Source organism: Strigops habroptila, chromosome 15, assembly GCF_004027225.2.
Source record: "Strigops habroptila isolate Jane chromosome 15, bStrHab1.2.pri, whole genome shotgun sequence".
Lineage (NCBI taxonomy): Eukaryota > Metazoa > Chordata > Aves > Psittaciformes > Psittacidae > Strigops > Strigops habroptila.
The window spans coordinates 1,962,362-1,982,266 of record NC_044291.2 but is presented as its reverse complement, the minus strand read 5'-3'; the positions used below and the strand labels follow the sequence as shown (position 1 = coordinate 1,982,266).

The 19,905-nt window shown below is 45.9% G+C and overlaps 2 protein-coding genes across 4 annotated transcripts in view; one reads left to right on the top strand and one right to left on the bottom strand.

Annotated features, from left to right (window-relative positions):
* Positions 1-2,971, bottom strand: part of GSN (gelsolin) — a 30,734-nt gene extending 27,763 nt beyond the window's left edge. Inside the window, exon 1 of the mRNA XM_030507487.1 lies at positions 2,586-2,971. The gene's annotated coding sequence lies outside the window, so the exon portion shown is untranslated. The remainder of the gene's footprint in view (positions 1-2,585) is intronic.
* Positions 2,972-3,077: 106 nt separating this feature from the next.
* RAB14 (RAB14, member RAS oncogene family) lies at positions 3,078-19,423 on the top strand. 3 transcript variants are annotated; one of them, XM_030507514.1, is made up of 8 exons: positions 3,078-3,310; positions 11,034-11,092; positions 12,410-12,463; positions 13,938-14,115; positions 15,175-15,241; positions 16,143-16,230; positions 16,548-16,578; positions 17,407-19,423. In XM_030507514.1, the coding sequence occupies exons 2-8, from the start codon at positions 11,041-11,043 to the stop codon at positions 17,582-17,584; spliced, it is 648 nt and encodes a 215-aa protein (XP_030363374.1). In that variant the 5' UTR covers positions 3,078-3,310; positions 11,034-11,040; the 3' UTR covers positions 17,585-19,423. The 3 variants fall into 3 exon arrangements, with proteins under 3 accessions (XP_030363374.1, XP_030363376.1, XP_030363375.1); XM_030507515.1 differs by lacking the exon at positions 3,078-3,310 and adding an exon at positions 3,801-4,027; XM_030507516.1 differs by lacking the exon at positions 12,410-12,463.
* Positions 19,424-19,905: the final 482 nt, after the last annotated feature.

The window sequence follows — 19,905 nt, the reverse complement described above, 5'->3', positions numbered from 1 at the left end:
GAGCAGGCTGATTTGACCTAGCAGAAATCCACAAGGAAGGGTGGGACGATAGGCAGTATCCCAGCTCTAGCAATTTGGTATTGTTACCACTTTAGTGGGTTTTAATTACTGTTGTTAGGTTCTGTCCAGATGTTCAGAATGAATAGGCTGAAGTCAGCCTTTTCTCAATAACTGTTGTTGCAAAACTACTGCAGGCTTTCAAGCACTCACAAGAATGAAAGAATCAAAGAAGAAATATAGATGCCATTACTCAGTCTTCTGTCTTGCTCACATCTTTTGTGGACTTTAAACTTTATAGGAATGTTTGATAAAAGCATACAAATCGATTCAAAAGCAGGACCTTTAAAGTGAAGCTCTATTGCATTTAACCTTACAAATGAAGGCAGTTTTATATAAAATATGTTTGGGTGTTTCAGGTTAAAGAGACCCATCTTACTCACAGTTGGGTAATGGCTTCTGGGTTTCTTTGTTGCAGATAAGAAATAACAGTAATTATATTTCAAAACTGCTTTTCATTTCTGTTCAGAATTCAAATGTTCTCCACAACCCAGACATCAGATTAAAGTGATTTTCGGAACTGTTGAGTAAAAAAGAAGATGGGTCCATCTGAAGATGGATCTGTGGCCACTGGAGGGGGGAAGCGCTGCCCTGTTAGTGTCACTGAGGAGACACAATGTTGCGCTTCTGTTGGGGAAGCAGTTCTGAGCAGGGTGACTAAACCCCATTGCAAAGCCAGGCACAGTGTGCGTGTCTGCAGAGTGAAAGGGCCAGGACTGCTTGGAATTTTCCCTGGAAAAGAAGAAAGCTCTCGGATGAGGTGCTCACACCCTTTGCAGGATGTTGTCCTGCCCAGGGTGTCACAGGGCATGGTGACAATTACCTGTCATGACGCCCATCTTGTAAAACCAGGGGAGCTCACACCATCTGACCAACTCTGCCAAGGCTGAACCACAGATAGAAAAGAAGCCAGTGGATTTTTGTGTGATATTTTAACAATTATTTTTTAATTATTTTAAATTTTGTTTAACTGTTAGTGTCTGTGTTAAAAGAACAGTATTTGGGGAAATACCAAGTGCTTAAAGGAACTGTATTTAAAGATGGTGAAGCAGGCTGTAACTGCACCAAAATAGACCATTTTCCGTTTAAAGACTCCCTCTTGTGGTAACCATTCTCAGTGGCTCGGTTTGACCTATTTTTCTAGTAAAAGTCACTCCATATAAGGTCTTTCAAAACTTGAAAATGGTTGTTATCTACTTAAAAGTTAGGACCCTGACAGTGACTGACAGTAGTTGTACAACTGTATTTTGTAACTTTCTACTGAGTCCTTGCTTTTTATTCCTCAGGGATTTATTTATTATGTTGATGGGAAAAAACCAATCTCGTTGGGTTTGATCTGTGCTTTTCACCCTGTGCCAGAGGCTTCTGCCCAGATGAGGTGAAGTGTAGCAACCGGCACCTTCTTGGTAGGGACTGAGTAATAGGTAGGGGTAAGTGATTCACAAAGCAGAAAGCAGAGGATTCCCTGTGCAGGGCTACACTAAGAAAATGGAATTAGTAAGTCATAGTACTGGAGATGGAAAGATATTCCCATAGGGATGTTAATATCTATGGTGTGCTGCCTTATGGGAAGGTTCTATCTGAATCTTGGACACTAATACACACAGAAATTGATGCTTTCCATACTGTGTGGGACTGAAATAAAATCCTTATTGTCCTCCATTAGCCTGTGAGGAGAGGAAGTCACATTATTTGGACTCAATGCCTAGTATGTATCTGGGCAGGAAGAGCCATTAGCTCTTTTCAATCACACTTAAGCCCTAATCAACTCTAATTCTCCAACAAGTAGAATCCTTCCACTTGCTTTAATTGAAGCTCTTGGCTTCTGAGGCACTAAAGCTGACTAAAGCATCCTGTTCCTCCCCAAAAGCATAAATCATCCGTGGAAACACGCTGTGTGGCTGCCCTCTAGCAGCTCCTGTGGTAATTCCTCTTTAAACAGAGATGTAATTACCTTTAACAGGTTTGTAGGCCCTAAAGCTTTCCAAAAAGAGAATCTCAAAGGAGTTTCAATTAAACACAATGTAAAACCGAAAATACGAGTATTAATCTGGAATACCAAGAGTCTGAATTTTGAATGTCTGGAATCATTAAGTGTTTCTGTAATTTCTACGTTCATGTTAGGAAACTTTTGATGTTGAGCTGAGAAGCTGGGCAAGTTTATTGAATTGGAAATATATAGAATCCTTCCTAATGGTACTTTTATACTTCGTACATATTTTTTCCATGTTCTGAACCACTGATTTATACTTTCTTCTCCTATGAGCTGTGAGATTTGTGCAGCATTTTGTGCTTTTAGGTCTTTGTGTTTAAACTATTTCAAAAGCACGAGTGGTTTAAAAAGCCTATTTAAAAACAAATGAAAGCCCAAATTAACAAACTGGCTAGAGCATTTCACAGGACACTGCAAAAGACAAGAGATATAACACTAACTTTACTGGAAACTGGGAACAGGAAGAGTTTTCTGTAGTTCTTTACAGACTTTGGATACTGGGCAGTGCTGGAGCATGGATGCATGTCCCGCGTACCTGAACTGAGCCGGGATATTCCTGCTTGTTTCTTCCTCAAGAATGGTGAGATTTTGTCGTTCAGAAGATATTGGCGTTGTAGTGATTCTGAGGCAGGACAGGAAACACGGATGGGATCCTTCCAGACAGGATAGATAACCCAGAGATTACCTAAACCCACAAGTTGGAAAACAATTACAACAGTTCGGAGGTAGCTGGAGGGGTGATTTCCGAAGCGGGAACACCGAGGGCCGAGGGGAGGGGTGCGATCTGGTGCCGGGCGGGGCGGATCCAGGTCCCCTTCCCGTCAGGAGCAGCCGGGAACGCGGCGGAACCCCCTCTCAGAGCCCCCGCGGGCGGGGCTGGCACCGCCTGAGGCAGCGCGCGCCCCGCCGCTTTCCCGCCCCGCCCCTCACGCCCGGCCACGCCCCTCACGTCGGCGTGGAGGGGCGGGGCGTCTCTGTGATTGGTTCCGCGGCGGCCTCTCGCGCCCACCTTTGTGCAGCCCCGGCGCCCGTCGAGAGTGGGAGGGGAAACCCCGTGCGAGGGGCGCCGCCATCTTGGGTAAGGGGGGTGATGGGGGCGCAGTGGAGCCAGCGGAGCCGCGCCTGAGGGAGCTCCGGAGAGCGGCGGAGACCCGGCCCGGCCGCTGCCCAGCACGAAGCACAGCGCCGCAGAGCCCGCGGCCCGAACCGCGCTGCCGCCGACAGAGCCACGCTGCACAGCCACCCCCTGCCCGAGCACAGGTACGGGGGAGCCGGGGAGGGGCGCCTCTCCGCCCGGCCGGGCCTGGAGCGCTAGGCCTCGCGCCGCTGTCCGGTCGCCGGCGGGCCCCACTCGGGCGGGCGCGCCGCCCATACCGGCTGTATGGGGCAGGCTCCCGGCCCGGGTCGCAACGTTTCCTCCTCCTCCTCCTGCTGCTGCTGCCCGGAGCCGGGGCCTAGTCGCGGCCGCGCTCCCCGTAGGTGTGCCGCTGCCCGGCGCGGAGGGAGGTGCGCGCCGGTCCCCGACGTCGGCGGGTCTGGCCGGCCTCGCTCCGCTCCCGGCGGCGGGCAGGACGGAGAGGGGGCCGCTGGGGCTGAGGGGGGCGAGGCTGGCGGGGCAGGAGCTAGGCCGCTGCTGCACTGCTTGTCGCCACCGCCTCCCGCTCCTCCTCTGCACTGCACACTCCCTGTGACACGCCACCACCGAGTACTCATGCGGGTGTATATGTGTTATATATGTGCGTGCCCTTTACTAATTGTTGCAATTGCAGGGAGGGTGTTTACTGCATGTACATACTACACTGTGTGTCATCTGTACTTGAGATTCTTACGCTGACCAGCGCTGTCGTGAACTTGGACAGAAAAACAACTTCCATGAGGGCTGAGGGCAGTGCCACTTGTTATTCGAGGAAGCAGCTGAAGTATTCTGGATGTGTTGTCTGTTTTGTTTGGTCAATGCTAATTCAGGCTAAACAGAAGGCAAGTTCTATGTTTTAACCCAGTTGTGTGTTGCCTGTTTGCAGCAGGCTCTTAAGGTTTCTGTAACATCCGTGGATAGCTTTGTCTTGAGTGGAAATGGTGCTGAATTAGCCTTGCATTAAAGCCAGGAAGAGGTGTGTGTGTCTGTGTTGGGGTGTCTCTGGCTCTGTTGCTCTGGAGGTTACTGGACACTTTGCTTTCTAGCTTCCTGAAACAGTGTGGCTCTGTGGTGTTGTGTGACATGTTTCACAGAGGTAACAGTATCCCTTTGTGAAGAAGATTTGCTCGGGCTGTCTAGACCCTAAGTCATTTCAAACCCCAAGTCAGAAGTCCAACTTTCCGGGTAGCCAGATGATATCATATTGAGTGTGTTGGGTTTGGATTGAGGGCCTCTTGTGCTTGGGCATTGCTCAGGAATGGGAGGAAAACCCTAACCCTGAAGGACTTAATAACCAAATATCACATATCTTAATATGGATTTAAAAGGAATTTGCTGGCTTCTTGTAGGGATTTGAAAATGTTACACATCTGAGTGGAAGGAAGAAGCTCTTGTTTTCCATGTTATGAATAACAAAAAAAAGAGCTAATGTGAAGGACAGCAGTTTGAAAGCAAACCTGTTCTACTGGAGATACTAGAATGTAAAATGTAAATAGATGTTTTAAAATGACTTGTTTAATCCTGTGCATCTCATGGGACATGCTTGTGCCTGAGTTGCATCTTGCTGTATCTTTCTGAGACAAAGAACATAAACCTTACTTAATGTTATTTCAGAATGTGTTTGTGACTTGTGTTCCCCAAGGTGAGGGCTCCACATAGTTACATCTTGTTCTAATCTGTTTGACAACAAAACTCTTCTGGTTCTGTATATGCTGTCCCTACACTTACCTGGTATCTCTGGAACTTGGTTCTCCTGCTACACCTGCAGGTGTGCTACAGGTTAGACTGTTTTATAGGAAGAGGAGAAATAGGACAAATAGTGTTATACAAATGAATAAAGGACTATGGCTGAGAGAAAGGGCTCTTGCTGATGGGACAGGTACACAACGTGTAATGAGCTGGGGTGTGGTTAGTGAGAAATGCACATCCAAATGCAGGAAGTTTAGGGAACAAAATGGAGGAACTGAATGGAGCAGGATGTGAAACCATTAAAGGCTCACCACCACAGCATGTGTATAACTGGATAGCTGTTGAAAGAGATCAAAAAGCGATGATAGTATGATATATAGCCTTGATCTAAAAATACACAGAGTCAAAGTTCTTACATAGGAAGGGAACTGAACGCCTGTGAAGTCTTTAGAAATACTTACTAGGCCTCAGGCTGAGTTAAGATGTTTTACATGATTAAAGAACATAGCAAATGCATTTCTTCAGGAACAGCTTGAACAGGGCTCTGCGCAGCTGCAGCTGGTTGGGCTGAGCGTGGTGGCCTGCAGACCTCGTGTGCTTTCCCAGAAGGAGTAACTGGACATGGGAATAACGAGGAAATGCAAAGTGATGTTCAGCAGCAGATCACAAGAAGCTGGCTGAGTCGCTGTCTGATCAAAGATCAGTTCAGCCACATTTGCTGTCTTGTGCTAATTGTATGCTCTAATGAAATCCAAATGGGGAACACTAAAGAGAATGACTCTAAAACTAAAGAATGAGTAATGCACTGGCCAGCAACAAGTAATGCTGGCAGATGTGAGAGTATTGGGCTGCTAGGAGGCTGCTGATGTGATTCCTCTGGGATTGCTCTCAGAAGAGGGCTTTAGAAAGACAAGCCTGCAAAAATACATAAAGAGACCAGGGAGGCTGTGGGGCCATCCTCTTAGAGAGGGCCAAGGTGTTTATATCTTCTGGAAGACCTAAATGGTGGATGGAAGTCATAGAACCACAATGAAACTTAATTGTAACAGACCTCATAGGTTGCTGTGAACAACAGACTTGAGGGAATCCGCTGCTCTGTTGTGTATTCATTGATGACAAAGCTGTTATTACCTTCCAGTATGGTGTGATTTTCATGGAAGACCACAACTGAAGCAATTAGACTGTATTTCTAGCAGCCTCCTCTACTAAGGTACCAGTCAGATGACATTGTTGTGTGTGTTTGACAGAGGTCTTCGGCAGGGGAATAGTGCAATCATGAACTGAAACAATTCTGCCTCTCCCCAGTTCTTCCCCCCTTATTGATCTCTTCTCAGTGTTTGCTGTTCATTAACATCTAAATAAACATGGAGGGAAGAGGAGGATTATGCTCTGGGAAGGAGGAGAGCCACCTATGAATTGTGTATTGAGATTTAGAGGCTGTTCTAAATAACAGTGCTTGGCTGCATACGCTTCCCCCTGTACACAACTAATATTTTCTTCCAAATGCAGAAGCTAACAGCTCTTTAAAAGTTGTTTCAGTTTATGAAAGGAATGATGTGATGGCATTACCTTTGATGGAAGGGACCTGGGCTTCAGCTGTGGGATCCTTTCCTGTTGCATATCCTTGAGGAATGACTGAAGGAACACCTGCCTGGCCAGATGAAACGCAGAATGCCTCAGACTGACTAAGCTGGTCCTCTGCCTGCAGAGTGGGGTGTTTTTAAGAGGAAGCTGTAACTGTCAGACAGTCTGAAGCCAGTAGCTGTTTCCAGGGGTGGTATTTCTGTGGACTGGCCAGCCGATGCTATTAACTCACAAAACCTGTGCTTACAGGTTCTGGTCTCCTCTAATAGTAGTCCTGCTTCTTGCTGAGCATAAAGCTGGGACATTTCTCTATGCAAATGATATCCAGTGAAGACTTAAAATCGACCGTGTCCTTGAGCTGAGCTGGAAGGAACTGCCCAGGTCTCCCGAAAGCTGGTGTGGATGTGATATTTACAGTTAGGGGGTTCTGATAAAGAACATTACAGCAGTGTGCCGAGAAGGACCGTATCTCAGCTTGTACAGATGTATGCTGCTAATGGAAATAAGGCTGCAGTGAGGTGTCAACATACCTGTGTAGTGCTTGTTGGTTAGAGGAGTGCTGAGGTGCACTAGGGGAGTAGTAGGTGCGCTGGGATCTCATTGAGGTCATCTTTAACTTTTTGTAAGTTAAAAAAGCCTCTAAGGGAGAAGTCGATACGTGGCAAATGGCTTATGGTGACAGTGTTCATTATAACATTTCCAGTCCAAACTGTAGTACAGAAATTAACTGTACATGCTTTGAAACTGGCAGAAATCTGTGCATGGTGAAGTACAATCCTCTGGCTAGTTGCCACCCTGAAATACAGCTCTAAGCTCTGGGGAAGCATTACCCCTGTCTGAGAAGGGAGCCAAAACTTGTTCCAAGTTGGCGGACTTTCCTGGAAGGTGGCAGGTAGACCGAGCTTCCAGACTCCTGCTTTCTGTTAACAGTAAATTCATGGTTGATTAACTTTGATGTTGTGTTGTATAATGTCAGCAGTGGCCAAAGGTAAGTTCTGTGTATTTATGTGCAGCTCAGTCCTGCAGTTCTTGGCTCTCCCAAGAGGAAAACCCCAACCTCCCATGTTGGGATTATTCAGATTCATGCATCTGGAACAGAGGGCTGTGGAGATAGAGCTCCAGTTTCTATGGATGGTGATGCTGTCAGTGTGTGTTAGCCCCTTGCATTAACATGTAGCTAATATTTTTGTGTTTACTGAATCCTCTTGTGCACTCTTCTTGTCTGACTTCCTTCTGCAGTAAATGCTGAGATTGTCAGGTTTCTGAGGCTGAATTCTCACCATGGCTTCTGTGTCTAGCTTGCATTTCCCCTGCAGCACAGAGTCCTTCTGGAATATCAGTTTTATTCCAAAATCTGAGTACAGTTTGAATTCCTGCTAATCCTTATTGGAATTTTAGTGTTTAAAAGCTTGTTATTTTGTGGTTGGGGTTTTTTAAAGTCATCTGCTCTCCAAAAAATATTCCTGGCCTTTAGTAAGAATTTATAGAATATTTCAGAATCTTTTCTGTAATGTGGCCCTTGGAATAAATGTAATCCCAAAGTGTTGCTTGATTTTACAGTTTAACTCCCAAAATTGTGTTTAAACTGAGTATCTGTGTTTCCACAAGCTTTCAGTGCTTGTGTCTGTCGGACCCGGTGAGTAACCCAGAAACTCTCTGGGACTTCAGAGAGGGTCTAGGCTCACACGCAGGTTAATTTCTGTCGCTGTTGCTCTCAGTAAGCTGTTTGTCTAAGCTATGGCCAGTGTGTGTTAGGTCTGGCTGCACACAGTGGGCTGTGTGGTATCTCTCACCTCCTTTAGGGGCCTACTGTCACTGCAAGAACGAGGGTGAAGTTTTAGCAGTGAGACATGGCTTGAAGTTAGTCCTTCCCACCTGTTTCTGTTGCCAAGCACAGGATTTGGTTTTCTAACTCACTCTGAAGCAGAAGCTGATTTCAATGCGTATGTTGCAAAGCAGTGACAGTTTCTTTTATATTGAAATAGCATAGTTAGAGTGGGAATTGACATACATTAGCAAGCAAAACCAGTCAAACAGCAGTAAAGATTCTAGTTGAGAGACTTCAAATTCCTTTTGTGATGTAGCCTGAACAGAGTTCCCAGTTTGTCCATTCTTAAAAGACAAAAAGCCTTCACCTTCCAGGGATGGTTCTTGCAAGCTTGGAAGTGGGACAAGTTCCCCTCGCTTGTTCCATACAGCAATATTGTAAAGTCATGTGCTTGGGAACAGGAAACATTGAGTATTTCTGAGTCCTTGGCATTCCTTAGCCACCTTAGAAGCCTGTGAAGCAAGAGAGGGTGACCTAGGCTTCTGTAGGACACATTCATAGCCACATGAGTGGTTCCCTACCTTGATGCTGATTGTTTGGGGTTTTTTTTTAGACAGTGTAAGTTACTAGATGCTGCCTTCCTCAGAACACACCAGAGAGCTTTCAAACCACGTGCATGTTAGTGCGGTTCATGCTGCCCTCCTGAAGTACTTGCCACGTATAAATTGGCCTTTTCAAGCTCTTCTTTCTTTTGTACTTTTCACTTACCTGGCAATCCTCCACTTTAACCTTGTCTGCAACCAGGCTCAATGGAGCTGTGAACACAATCCTCCAGCTTTACTTAGAAAGTAAATGGCAAATTAAGAACAAATGCATTGGATCAGAAGATGCTCAGTTTGAATGTTGCTGCTATTGGGACGTGCTGAGAAGAGGAAGAGCATAATGTGTGAATATAGATTCAGAAATTCTGAAGAATTGGGTGTTTCCACAGTGACACGTTAATTTTGAGCTCTCTGTGGAGCAGTTACTTGTCTTTATTTGCTGGTGTTGAAAATAATCAGTGCATATATTGAAGCTGATACTGTAACTCTGGAATCTTCCAGGCAATAAGGCAGGCACGTTGCTGGCTCGCTTGGTAAAGAGCAGCGTGTTTCCAGCCATGGGTGTGAATTCTTACCCAGTACAGTGGTAAGAAATGGTCTGTTCACTACGTGGTGCTTTGCCAGAGGCTGAGGAGGACAAAGGTGGTGTGGGGTGGCTGTGGGAGATTTCCCTCTGCTATGGCAGAAGTTTCCTTTAAAATTGGCTCGATTGACACGACTGTTCTTGCAACTTATGCAGCACTTGGTGAGGAATTGTGTCTTGCCAACATATACAAGAATTATGGTCCAAAACTGTTTTTTGTTTACGATCTTGGATTAAACTTGGTTTTATAGAACTCTGTGTGTGTGTGTGTATATATAGGACTTAGCATAGATGCTTTGCATGCTGCTTGGGACAGAAGGAGTTGAGAGTTTCCATATCCTGAGCCAAGCGTGTCGGAGGTGCTTGGCACCCAGTGCCTGGCACCCAGCGAACCCGTCCCGACCTCCTGCTGGTGTGGTTCCCCTTCAAGGGCTAGATAAGAGCCTTTGCTTTAGAGCTCTGCTGGGCAGTGGTGGCTGTGTGCTGCCATGAGGTTTGTTGCCAGTCACCTTTCCGATGACTGTGGTTCACTATTACGGATTAATTGTGGTTGTGGAAACAATACATTGCTTTTCCAAAAGTTGGAGGCTTGTGAGCTTTCCTGGCTGTTTATTCCTTTGCAGCACTGCTTGCGTTTGTCATGTGAATGCCACATGACTGGCTGAAAATCTTTCTAGGCTAAAGCAATGTTCTTCATAAGAACTTCCATAGCTTTCTGAGGGCTGGCTAGCTGCCATGCAGGAGCAGGGAAGGAAATGGTGAATTCCTACTAGAAATTTTCCACTTGCTTAACTGATCCCACTGTGTCTACTTTAACTTAAAACCTGGGACAAAAGGAGGTGTTTCGCATCCTTTATGTTAACTGGCAAGATCTGGCCTGTAGAGACTTGTAATCCTGGTTAACTGACGTATCAATTGGTAAGTCAGCTATTGCTCCTTGCAGGTTTACACAGCTGAAGACAGCTCTGATTCCTCCTACACCTAGGAACGCATAGGAAACTCTGGCATATTGGAAGTGCTTACCCCAATCTAATTTTGACTCTCACTTAAAAAAAGAGAACCTGCTAAGTGCTGCTGTAAGCTGCTGTGCTGACAAAGCCACAGAGATGTTAACTAACTTCCTGAACATCTGATTTGTGGCTTGTAGCTCTTCTCTGGCATGGGCATGGAGCAGTCAGAGCCCAGCTAAGGCTGCTACAGCATTCTTTCCAGTAGTTCTTACTGGATGGTTGATGCAAGCTGCGCTCTTTCCTTTGCTCCTTTTGCAAGCCTCAGAAGTGTGAGGTAATAGTTCCAAATTGCTGGTTTTGTTAAACCTCTTCAGATTTTACTTTTGGAGTCAGATTTAATTCTCAGTTCATATATTGGGTGTTTGGTGAGTGTGTTTCTACTTAGAGGCCTGACTGACAGAGGTTCGGAGCTAGTCATGTGGGAGTCTTGCTGAATGGCACTACTTCAGTGACTGTGGGGAAGTACCCAGACCTGAACTGTGGATGAAAGGATAGCTGTGGGGAGAGGAAGGGGAAGGGAGGGTTTGTTTGCTTATGTGTACTACAGTGGATGAATTGGGTTGAGTCTGGTGAACAAGAAGCAGTTCTGATGTGTTCTGTTTTCTGTTTTAGTGCCACAATGGCAACCGCACCTTACAACTATTCCTACATCTTTAAGTACATCATTATTGGTAAGTACCACTGGGCTCATACCTGTTTGTGTTGATGTGTACGTGCATGACAGCCTTCCTACCAACCCTGGGGCTGTGCTCTTGGTGACTTCTGTTGCTACTTGCTGTATAGGAGTGATTCTTTCAGTAGTTAATTGTCCATCCTCAGTCCCTCACAGGTATCACCTTGCTTGCTCTAAAGCTTTAGCAGGTGACAATATAACAGCAAATACCTTTGGATACCACAGAGCTGGAGTTGTGTGGTTGGTGGCAGGTGACCTTGGAAGGGGGCAAGTCCCAGTGCCTGGACTTGCAGGGCACTTGCAGTACGTGTTCTTGACATAACGTACTTCAGTATTATTGAACATCTTCACTGTTAGGGCCAGAACACTTAGCCCTCTCCATAGCACTACAAAAAAGCATCCTGAAAACATATGTGTGTGGTCCCTTCCTCTTAAAATACAGTTTATATTTCGAAAAAAAAATTACTAAATCAATTTGAAACAGGGAAAAACTTGAATGGGAGTCAACACAACCGGGTGTCGTTGTCTCAGGTTTGCTGTATAGCACCTTCCCTCTGCATCATTAGCCTCAAAGGTTTTAGAATCTATGCTGAAGACACAAGTGTTAATTGGAATCCATTACAAGTGCTAATTGGAATCCATTGCTTCAGACAGGCTTTAACCCTCTGTCAGGCTTTTAGCTGCACCTTCCTTGGCTGTTTAGAGCCAGGGACTTGATTGCATTTATTATTCTCCTGGAAGAACTGGTCTTGCTGTTCATTGTTTAATTCTTAATGCCCCTGTGTAGGTGTAAGTGATCTGCAGTCTTGTAATGGTTTGTAACTTGGGCTGCTGTGACAGCCTCAGCCTGGGGAAGCTTTGGTTCTTAACAGATCTTGCTCCTTCTCCCTGTTGGCATTGTGCAAGCGGATCAGTGGAAGTGAAGCAATTTCTTGGTGTGTTCTGGTTGGTTGTCAGTGTTTGATGTCTTTACTAGCAGTTGCAAGTAAGATGGGAGCATGGCAACGCACTCGGTGTATTTTACATTTCAGTTTCTTACAGGTCTGCTTCTCATGACCTTGTGAAATGCAGTTGTAAAATCAGTAATACAGATTGAATTGTCTTTGAGTTGTCTGCTCCATCCTTGCTTGCAACCCTGTTACCAAAAGTAGTGCAAAAGTTGATGAGTTTAAGGTCTGAGGCCAGGTACAAACACCGCCTGCAAGACCCAAGGAAGGATCTGCCTGTGTCTGTACCGTTCCTAGTGTGGGATGAAGGAAACATGCTTTTTGCAACAGTGATGTGGTGTCAGCCTTAACTATTCTTTCTGTAACAGGGGACATGGGTGTAGGAAAGTCCTGTTTGCTTCATCAATTTACAGAAAAGAAGTGTGAGTATTTCAATTCACCATATTTCTTCTCGCTGGTATGCTTCATCCCTCTTTCCTGCCTCTCTGCTTCCATCGTGCATGAGCTTGATGTGGTGTCTGGCTTCATCTGTGTGGCTTTGCATTGTACTCGCTCGGATTTTATTTTTTGACTCCTGCAGATGCAGAAACAAAATGTTGATGTATTAAAGGCAAAACTGCTGCTTCAGTCAGTCCTGCCTGTGATGAGGGGAAAGACTCTGCCTGTTTTTACAGGTTTTCTGGGGATTTCTGACCCAAGTGAAATTTCCTGTCTGAAATGTGCATGTTTTCAGTACTGGTGTAGCTTCTGCACAAGCAATGGAGGTTTTTAGTGCTGTTAATGGCTTCAAAAAGAAAAAGATTCCCTTTTCTCTCTTTGTTGTAGACTTAAGTAGCCCTGTCATTCTCTGTAGCTGCTGTGGTTCATGACCTGTGTGATGGTGTTTAAGGTTTACTCCAGTCTGATTCAACTGCAGTGTTTTTTATCTATCCTATCATCACTAATTGAGAATTAGCTTCAATTCTTCATGTCTGTTGCATTGGAGTTTATGGTGGCTGTTACCTCTCTGGCATCCCATGTAGCTCTCACTCAGGGGCTAAGCCTGTAGGTATTTATTAGTACAAAGTCAGTCTTTACTCTGCACCACTCGATATCACAGTAAGTGGGTAGGAGCTACAGTTTACACTGTTTCTGGTAGAAATAGAACTTTTTAAACAGTTGCTTTTAATTAAAATTCCCTATCGGTCAATTGTTTAAATGCTGCTTTGCTTATGGTCAGATTCTTGGTGAGGGTGTGCCTTGTTCTTAGTCTGTCAGCATGAAGCTGAAGCAGTACAACCAAACTGACATGCCAAACACCTCTACTACAACGCTGTCACCAGCTGTAGATAGCTTGAATAGGCACTCATCCTGCATTTCTTCATCTTTCTTAAAGGTGAGCTTATTAAGATGAAGTTATTATTTAGAAAGATGCCTTTTGGGGTTTGATTTGCTGTGTTGGTAGCTACTTATCAAATTGGCTTTTCCCTGTGGACAATCATGCTACTACCCCGTCTGGAACAACTTGGGTATTTGGTTTTGAAGCTGTCCTACAGACTTTTAACTGTACCTTGGTCATTCCCTAAAAGCTACCTTTTCTAGTGCATTCAAATGGTTAACTTTTCCTGCAAGGAGAGACTGAGAATCAGCTGACTTGATACCTTATGATAGATATGGCCAGAGAGCATCAGTGTATGCGCTGCAGAGAAGGCGAGAATTCCATAACTGTTAAGAAGTTCAGGAAATACTTCATTTTATTTCTGGAGTGATACAGTTTGGGTACTGCAGCTGTAAAAATGCTTGCTTAGAGACTGAAGATCTAGTCAAGGTAACTGAAAACTGGTGGTAGGAGTATCTTTGTAGCAAGGAGACCTTGTGCTAGAAAGATCTGATCTTTGCTCTTATTTTTCACGACAGTTATGGCAGACTGTCCCCACACAATTGGTGTTGAATTTGGCACAAGAATAATTGAAGTTAGTGGCCAAAAAATTAAACTACAGATTTGGGATACAGCAGGACAAGAGAGATTCCGGGCTGTCACACGAAGCTACTACAGAGGAGCCGCGGGAGCTCTCATGGTCTACGACATCACCAGGTGAGGTGCTTGGACTGGCGCGTCTCGTACCGTGGCCCTGCATGTGCCTAAGGAGCTCTTTGGACACCACAGCTTTGTGTGTGCTGTCCTGTCTGTCCCCTTCACTTAAAGGACTCAGTCTGGATGGGTTTGTGTCCTGTTGTGTGAAGGACACACTTCAAAACACTTGGAAGTATTTAAAGAGCTGAAAATGAAACATAAGGAGTTATGTGAGCTGCTTTTCTTGGAAGGCTTCCCTGCTGACAGGTCTGAGGATCTTGGGCCTTGACTGCTTGGGCTGAAGTTGTTGGAAGAACTGGTTTTGTCCTTAAAATTTGCTCTTCAGTACATGGATTTTTCTCTTCCTGGGAGGCAATGGATATTGCTGCTTACCTGGCAGGAATGTTGTTAGAGTAGGCACAGGACAGAATATTACCTGTGTTGCAGTGGGCTACGTAAACATGCTTAACAGGTTGTGTAGAGATGAGAGCATTGCAGCAGTCCAAGTCTTGGCCTCTTCACAGTGTATTCCTCCAGCAAAATGAGATGGTACAGAAGCCATCCCATATTCTTTTTATCGGTGAAAATTAAAGATGCTGCTAAAAGAATAATTAATTAGATGTGCCACATGAAATACTTATGTCTCCCACATCTTCCTCTGGGGCTGCTCTTGGTATTCTTCTTTGTATTTCCTGTTTGCGTAAATCTTGAGTAAAACATGAGTTTATGCACTGTTTGTTACCAAAGTGCTGTTCACTGTACACTATTCTGCAAGAGTATCTGACAGGAAATCCTTTAATGTGTTCTGTACTAAGCAGTATAAACATTGCCCTTGTGAAGGCAGGAGCACAGGTTGGTGCCTCACTGTGCTCTCAGAGTTGCTCAGGGGGTTTGAAGCTGGCATGTTGAAATCATGGTCCAGGTCCAAACAAGATGCTGCTGCTTCGTTTGTCGTGAGACTGGGGGGAAGAACTGGGATGACAGACACCAGGGTGCTCAATGGGTGCTGACTGTGCTGTTGGCACTTAAGTGTGTTAAAAGATGGTGTGGCTAAAACTGTTCTCGCTTGACTCCTTGCAGAAGAAGTACGTATAATCACTTAAGCAGCTGGCTGACAGATGCAAGGAACCTCACCAATCCAAATACTGTAAGTTGGGCTTTATTTGGCTTGAAAACAAGATTGCTTCTCTCCGAGCAAGAGGTGGAGGGCTTGGGCCAAAGCATCTGCAGTGGTAGCAGGGTTCTCTGAAATAAGCTGCCTGTGTTCTCTCAGCTACTTTAGCTCCAGTCACTCTTATGTCCCATTTTACAGTGTACCAGTGACTCTCCCCTTACTGCACCCGGAGCATAAGGCCAGGCCTCTGTGCAGGGAAGCCCTGGTTTCTTCTAGAAGTCTTGTGTTTCTCACTTCTCAGGGGCCTGTTCTCAGCAGTTGGAGACAAAACTGTGATTGAATTGGGCCAAACCTTAACTTTTGTTCCCACTTCTTGCTTTGTGGTAGCAGTGAGGTGAATACGATGTCATTAGATTGAAATAGAAATGGGATCTCTGGCAGAAGCTGACCAGGACTTCTGGAGAATGGGGAGGAGGTGGTTTCTCTGTCTCTGACCATACCACAAAGCTGTTGTCCAGGCAGCTGCAACTGTTGCTCACTGAAGTCTTTTTCCCAATGCCTCTAAAACACTTCAGCACCAAGCTCGTGGGAAGACTCTGCTGTGATGAAAGAAAACTTGGAAAGATTCTGGCTGGATTAGCACATGATTAAACAAATACAGGAAGTGGTTCAGAGCACAACTCTCACCAGTACACAGTAGGAGTGTAGGACTGCTGCTTTTTAGGACTTCATCTCATGAGAACAGCCTAAAGCAGCTGAAAGCAACAGCAGGAGCTGCTGTTCCAGGCTTTCTGGAGGGGGCACTGCTCGAGCAGTGTTCTGAAGGTGCACGGCTTTCTGCATGCCTCCTCTTGGGGTTTTGTCTTAATCATGAGCGTGGTAGTGAAAAGCTCATCAGCTTTTTCCCAGACTAATTTTCTCTCTTCTGAACCAGGTGATAATCCTCATAGGAAACAAAGCAGATCTGGAAGCACAGAGGGATGTCACATATGAAGAAGCCAAACAATTTGCTGAAGAAAATGGTGTGTGTTCTCTTGAGCTGTTGTTTTTCCTACAGGATAGTGATGTTCAAGTGACTCCTCAGCATTGGTAGTTGCAAGCTTATGCTTCAAAAGTAATGTAATTGTATGTGCAAACTCCTGCTGTGTCTCGGTCTGGCTTGACTCTAATGTGCTTCGTTCTAGGAATCAGCTTGTGTGTCGATGCCTTAACTTAGTCATGAAAGATTGTTTAGTGCTAAAACAGTGTCTTGCATGTAATGTGGAGGTTGCAATGGGGCTGATTTAGGGCTCTTTGGAGTGTATCATGCATTGATTGTTGAACCTCTGTTTCTGAACAGGTTTATTGTTCCTTGAAGCAAGTGCAAAAACGTAAGTTACCTTCGTCTACAACTGTGATTCAGATGTGATCAATTTAAGAGGATTATATTGGTTATGACTAAGTACAGCTATAGTTAAGGTATAGTAGGGTTTTACAAGTGCAAAGCCAAAAAACCCGCCAGTTTTGAGTTCTCTTAAAGGATGAGATATGTAAAGCAGTTTCAATCATGCCAGATTTGACTTGAAGGTAAGTGGGGAATTGGTCCTCACTACATTTCAGGCAAAGACTTGTTGAATCCGAATTTTAAGACAGTATTTGAGTGTAGAATGTGTCTGTGTGGCTAGAAGTGGTCCCCAACTAGACATCCCTTCCCTCAGGTGCCTTGAGCCATAAGCAAGTTCTGCAGTGAGCAGCCAGTCCCTTTGGTCACTGAGAGGAGTCACTGCACCGGGCTTGGGGCAGGCTGCGATGGCTGGGGAGCTGCTGGAGCGCAGTGATCGGGTCTGCAGTGACACCAGTAAATGTGGTTCCAACTGGCACTCTGGGGATGGAACCCTTAAAAAGGATTTGATTAACAGTGGCTCCTGAGCTTGCAGCCACACAGCTGCATGTGTGGCTCCGTGCTGATTTTTGCTTCTTGGTGTTTGGGAATGTATTTCTTCCTCCTGGCTGGTCCCAGTAGGTTAAATGGGTAGGGAGCCTAGACAGCCTCCTGAAGGCTGTCCCAGGATGGGTTGTCGGACTTGGTGGCGCATCTGCTTTAGGTACCAAAAGCTATTCTTGCATGCCAGGAGACAGGCATGTCCCAGCAGGGTGTCTGTAGCCATCTGCCTCCACATCCTGCCCTGCCCGAGTAATTCCTGCTGCTCTCTTCATAGCGGAGAGAACGTCGAGGATGCCTTCCTGGAGGCTGCCAAGAAAATCTACCAGAACATCCAAGACGGAAGCCTGGATCTGAACGCTGCAGAATCGGGTGTACAGCACAAGCCATCGGCTCCGCAGGGCGGGCGGCTAACCAGTGAACCCCAGCCCCAGAGAGAAGGCTGCGGCTGCTAGTGACCTCCGTTCCCTGGCTCCATTTCTGACCCTTCACCTCTGTCTGTCGGGAGCGGTGCTTTTGACTGCTGCCCTGTCTTCTGTACATCTTACTGGGTTTAATTAAAACTCTTGAGACAAGTTTAACACAGTACTAAACTGCTAAACAACGTTAGATGTAATCAGGTTATCAAAGGCAAGTAGAGTAATAAAACCTCTCCTGCATGGTAAATCTAGAAGTTTTTTTTTTTTTTCCTTGATTGTCCTTGTGATAGTGTCACCGATACCTAATTTAAACCAAGCACTGATGCTGGACTCATGATTTCACACTCTCGCAGGGCTTTGTCTTGTACGGTTTAATTTGATGGTTCTTTGGCCTTTCTCCCCCACCTCTAACCGTTTAGAGCTGTCTGTAGTAAAGGATGAGTTTTTTGCTGTGAAATGACTTCCGATGGTAGCGAGGGGCTGGGTAACAATGTGCTTCTGTTGGAGGATGTCCCTGTGGTGTGTGTGGGGTCGGGGCGGGCTGGCGCCGCAGCGTGCACAGGGACACGTGCTCGGAGCTTTACGTCGGTTTTTTGCCACTTTTCTCCTTCCCATTTGTTAACAGAACGTAAATATGTATAAAATTTGAAGGAACTGAGCTAACAGTTAAATACATCCTGTGTATATGATTTTAATGAAGAAAAAAATGATTACTGGCATTAGAACAGTATGTAAGAAACCCCCCGTTTGTACAGTACGAGCTGTGTGTGACCACGTTGGCGCCGAGTGCCGCTCACTAACGCAGGCCTCGCTCCCTGGTGTCACCCGCGGCCGGGGCAGCTCGAGTCCCCACGCAGACATTAACACTAGTGGGATCTGTGTCTCATCTTTGCACTGTGGTGTTTATTAACCCCGTCGTGTGCAATCAGCAGCGCGCTAAAACCCGCTTCGCTCTTGGGAAAGCGTTTTGCATTGCTGGGCTGTCGCCTGCCTCGTGCCCTGCGCTGAGGCAGCTTCTCTCGCACATCCTGCGCTTCTCTACCTGTAACTCTTCCAGTGGTCAGAGCCTGGACTGGACAGTCAACAGCGCCTGTGCTCTCTAGGGATTTGGAACTACTCTTGTATTTTTAACAGGCCCGCGTGAGGGTTTCTGTAAGACTTGGGCTTCTCAAGCCTTTGAGTCCATCCTTCACGGGGTGACACAACCTGTAATGCTGTATCAAAGGGAGATGTCAGGCGGTGACCATGCACCTGAGGGTGTTGCTGTGGGTTCACTGTGGCTGTACACGCAGCTCGCATGAAACTGCACTTGGGAAACACCGCACTTGGCTTGAAAATGGCAGGGGCCTGTGCTTAACCATAGTCACATGTCCTATTTTAGTCTTGCTGCAGGGTTTAAAATACAAAGTAGTCTTAAAATCCCTCCCTAGACACTAAAACTACAATGTTCAGACTTGTAAGTAAACTGTGGTACCAGAGTATTGTACAGTCAATGTTAAATCAAAGCCAAAACTGGAATGTGCAGACAATAGGATTTGGGTAACTTGTGCACTGTCCCTTTGTTTTGTCTGGTTAGTCCTTTTTTTAACTAATATTCTTAAGTAGATGGGTATGTTCAGGATCTACAGCTCACATCCTGCTTCAACCGAGGCTGCACCACAAAGGGTTTGCCCAGGGACCACGACCTGCTGCTGCTGTGAAGTAAATGTTGTAATGACTCCAGCTTGCTGAGGTGCAATACCTGTCCTCCCAGTTACAGTAGGTCTCATTGTTTCTGTCACAGAAAGGAGCTGTTTGGACTGCTGTACTCCTCATTTGATGTAACGATGCTATTAATCTAAATATTTGTAAATAAAGTACCTGTATCTAGATAAACTGCCCTGGCCTCTGTTATTTGCTCTTGACGGCCCCTCTGCTTGGGCTGTGACAGGAGGGGTGGTTCCTTGGTGTGGGGTACCAGGCTGAGGTGATGTCCCATCCAGGGCACAGGCAGCTGGGGCTTGAGGACAGCAGCTCCTTCCAGGCCAGGCTGGACACAGGGGCTTGGAGCAACCTGCTCCAGTGGAAGGTGTCTCTGCCTGGGGCGGGGGGTTGGAACTGGATGAGCTTTAAGGTCCCTTCCAACACAAACCATTCCATGAGTCTATGTGGTTCCTTCAGCTGGGGATGAGGAATGTGGCAATGGTGTTTGTGTTCGAAGTGGTGAAAGCTCCACAGGCTTTTCCCAACAGTAGCGTGCCTGTCTCTGCTGAAGCCCAGGCTGTTCATGGTGTGACAGGCCCAGACCAACCACGCAGAGCAGGGTTGTGCTGTTCAGTCCCAATACAGTGTGACCCCTTGTTGCTGCACAGAGAAGA

What these genes read in the sequence shown, in the direction of transcription:
- RAB14 (XM_030507514.1), top strand. Translation starts at nt 11,041, where the DNA reads ATGGCAACCGCACCTTACAACTATTCCTACATCTTTAAGTACATCATT. An exon ending in CTTTAAGTACATCATTATTG is followed by an intron (nt 11,093 to 12,409) that starts GTAAGTACCACT and finishes TTTCTGTAACAG; the next exon opens with GGGACATGGGTGTAGGAAAG. An exon ending in ACAATTTGCTGAAGAAAATG is followed by an intron (nt 16,231 to 16,547) that starts GTGTGTGTTCTC and finishes GTTTCTGAACAG; the next exon opens with GTTTATTGTTCCTTGAAGCA.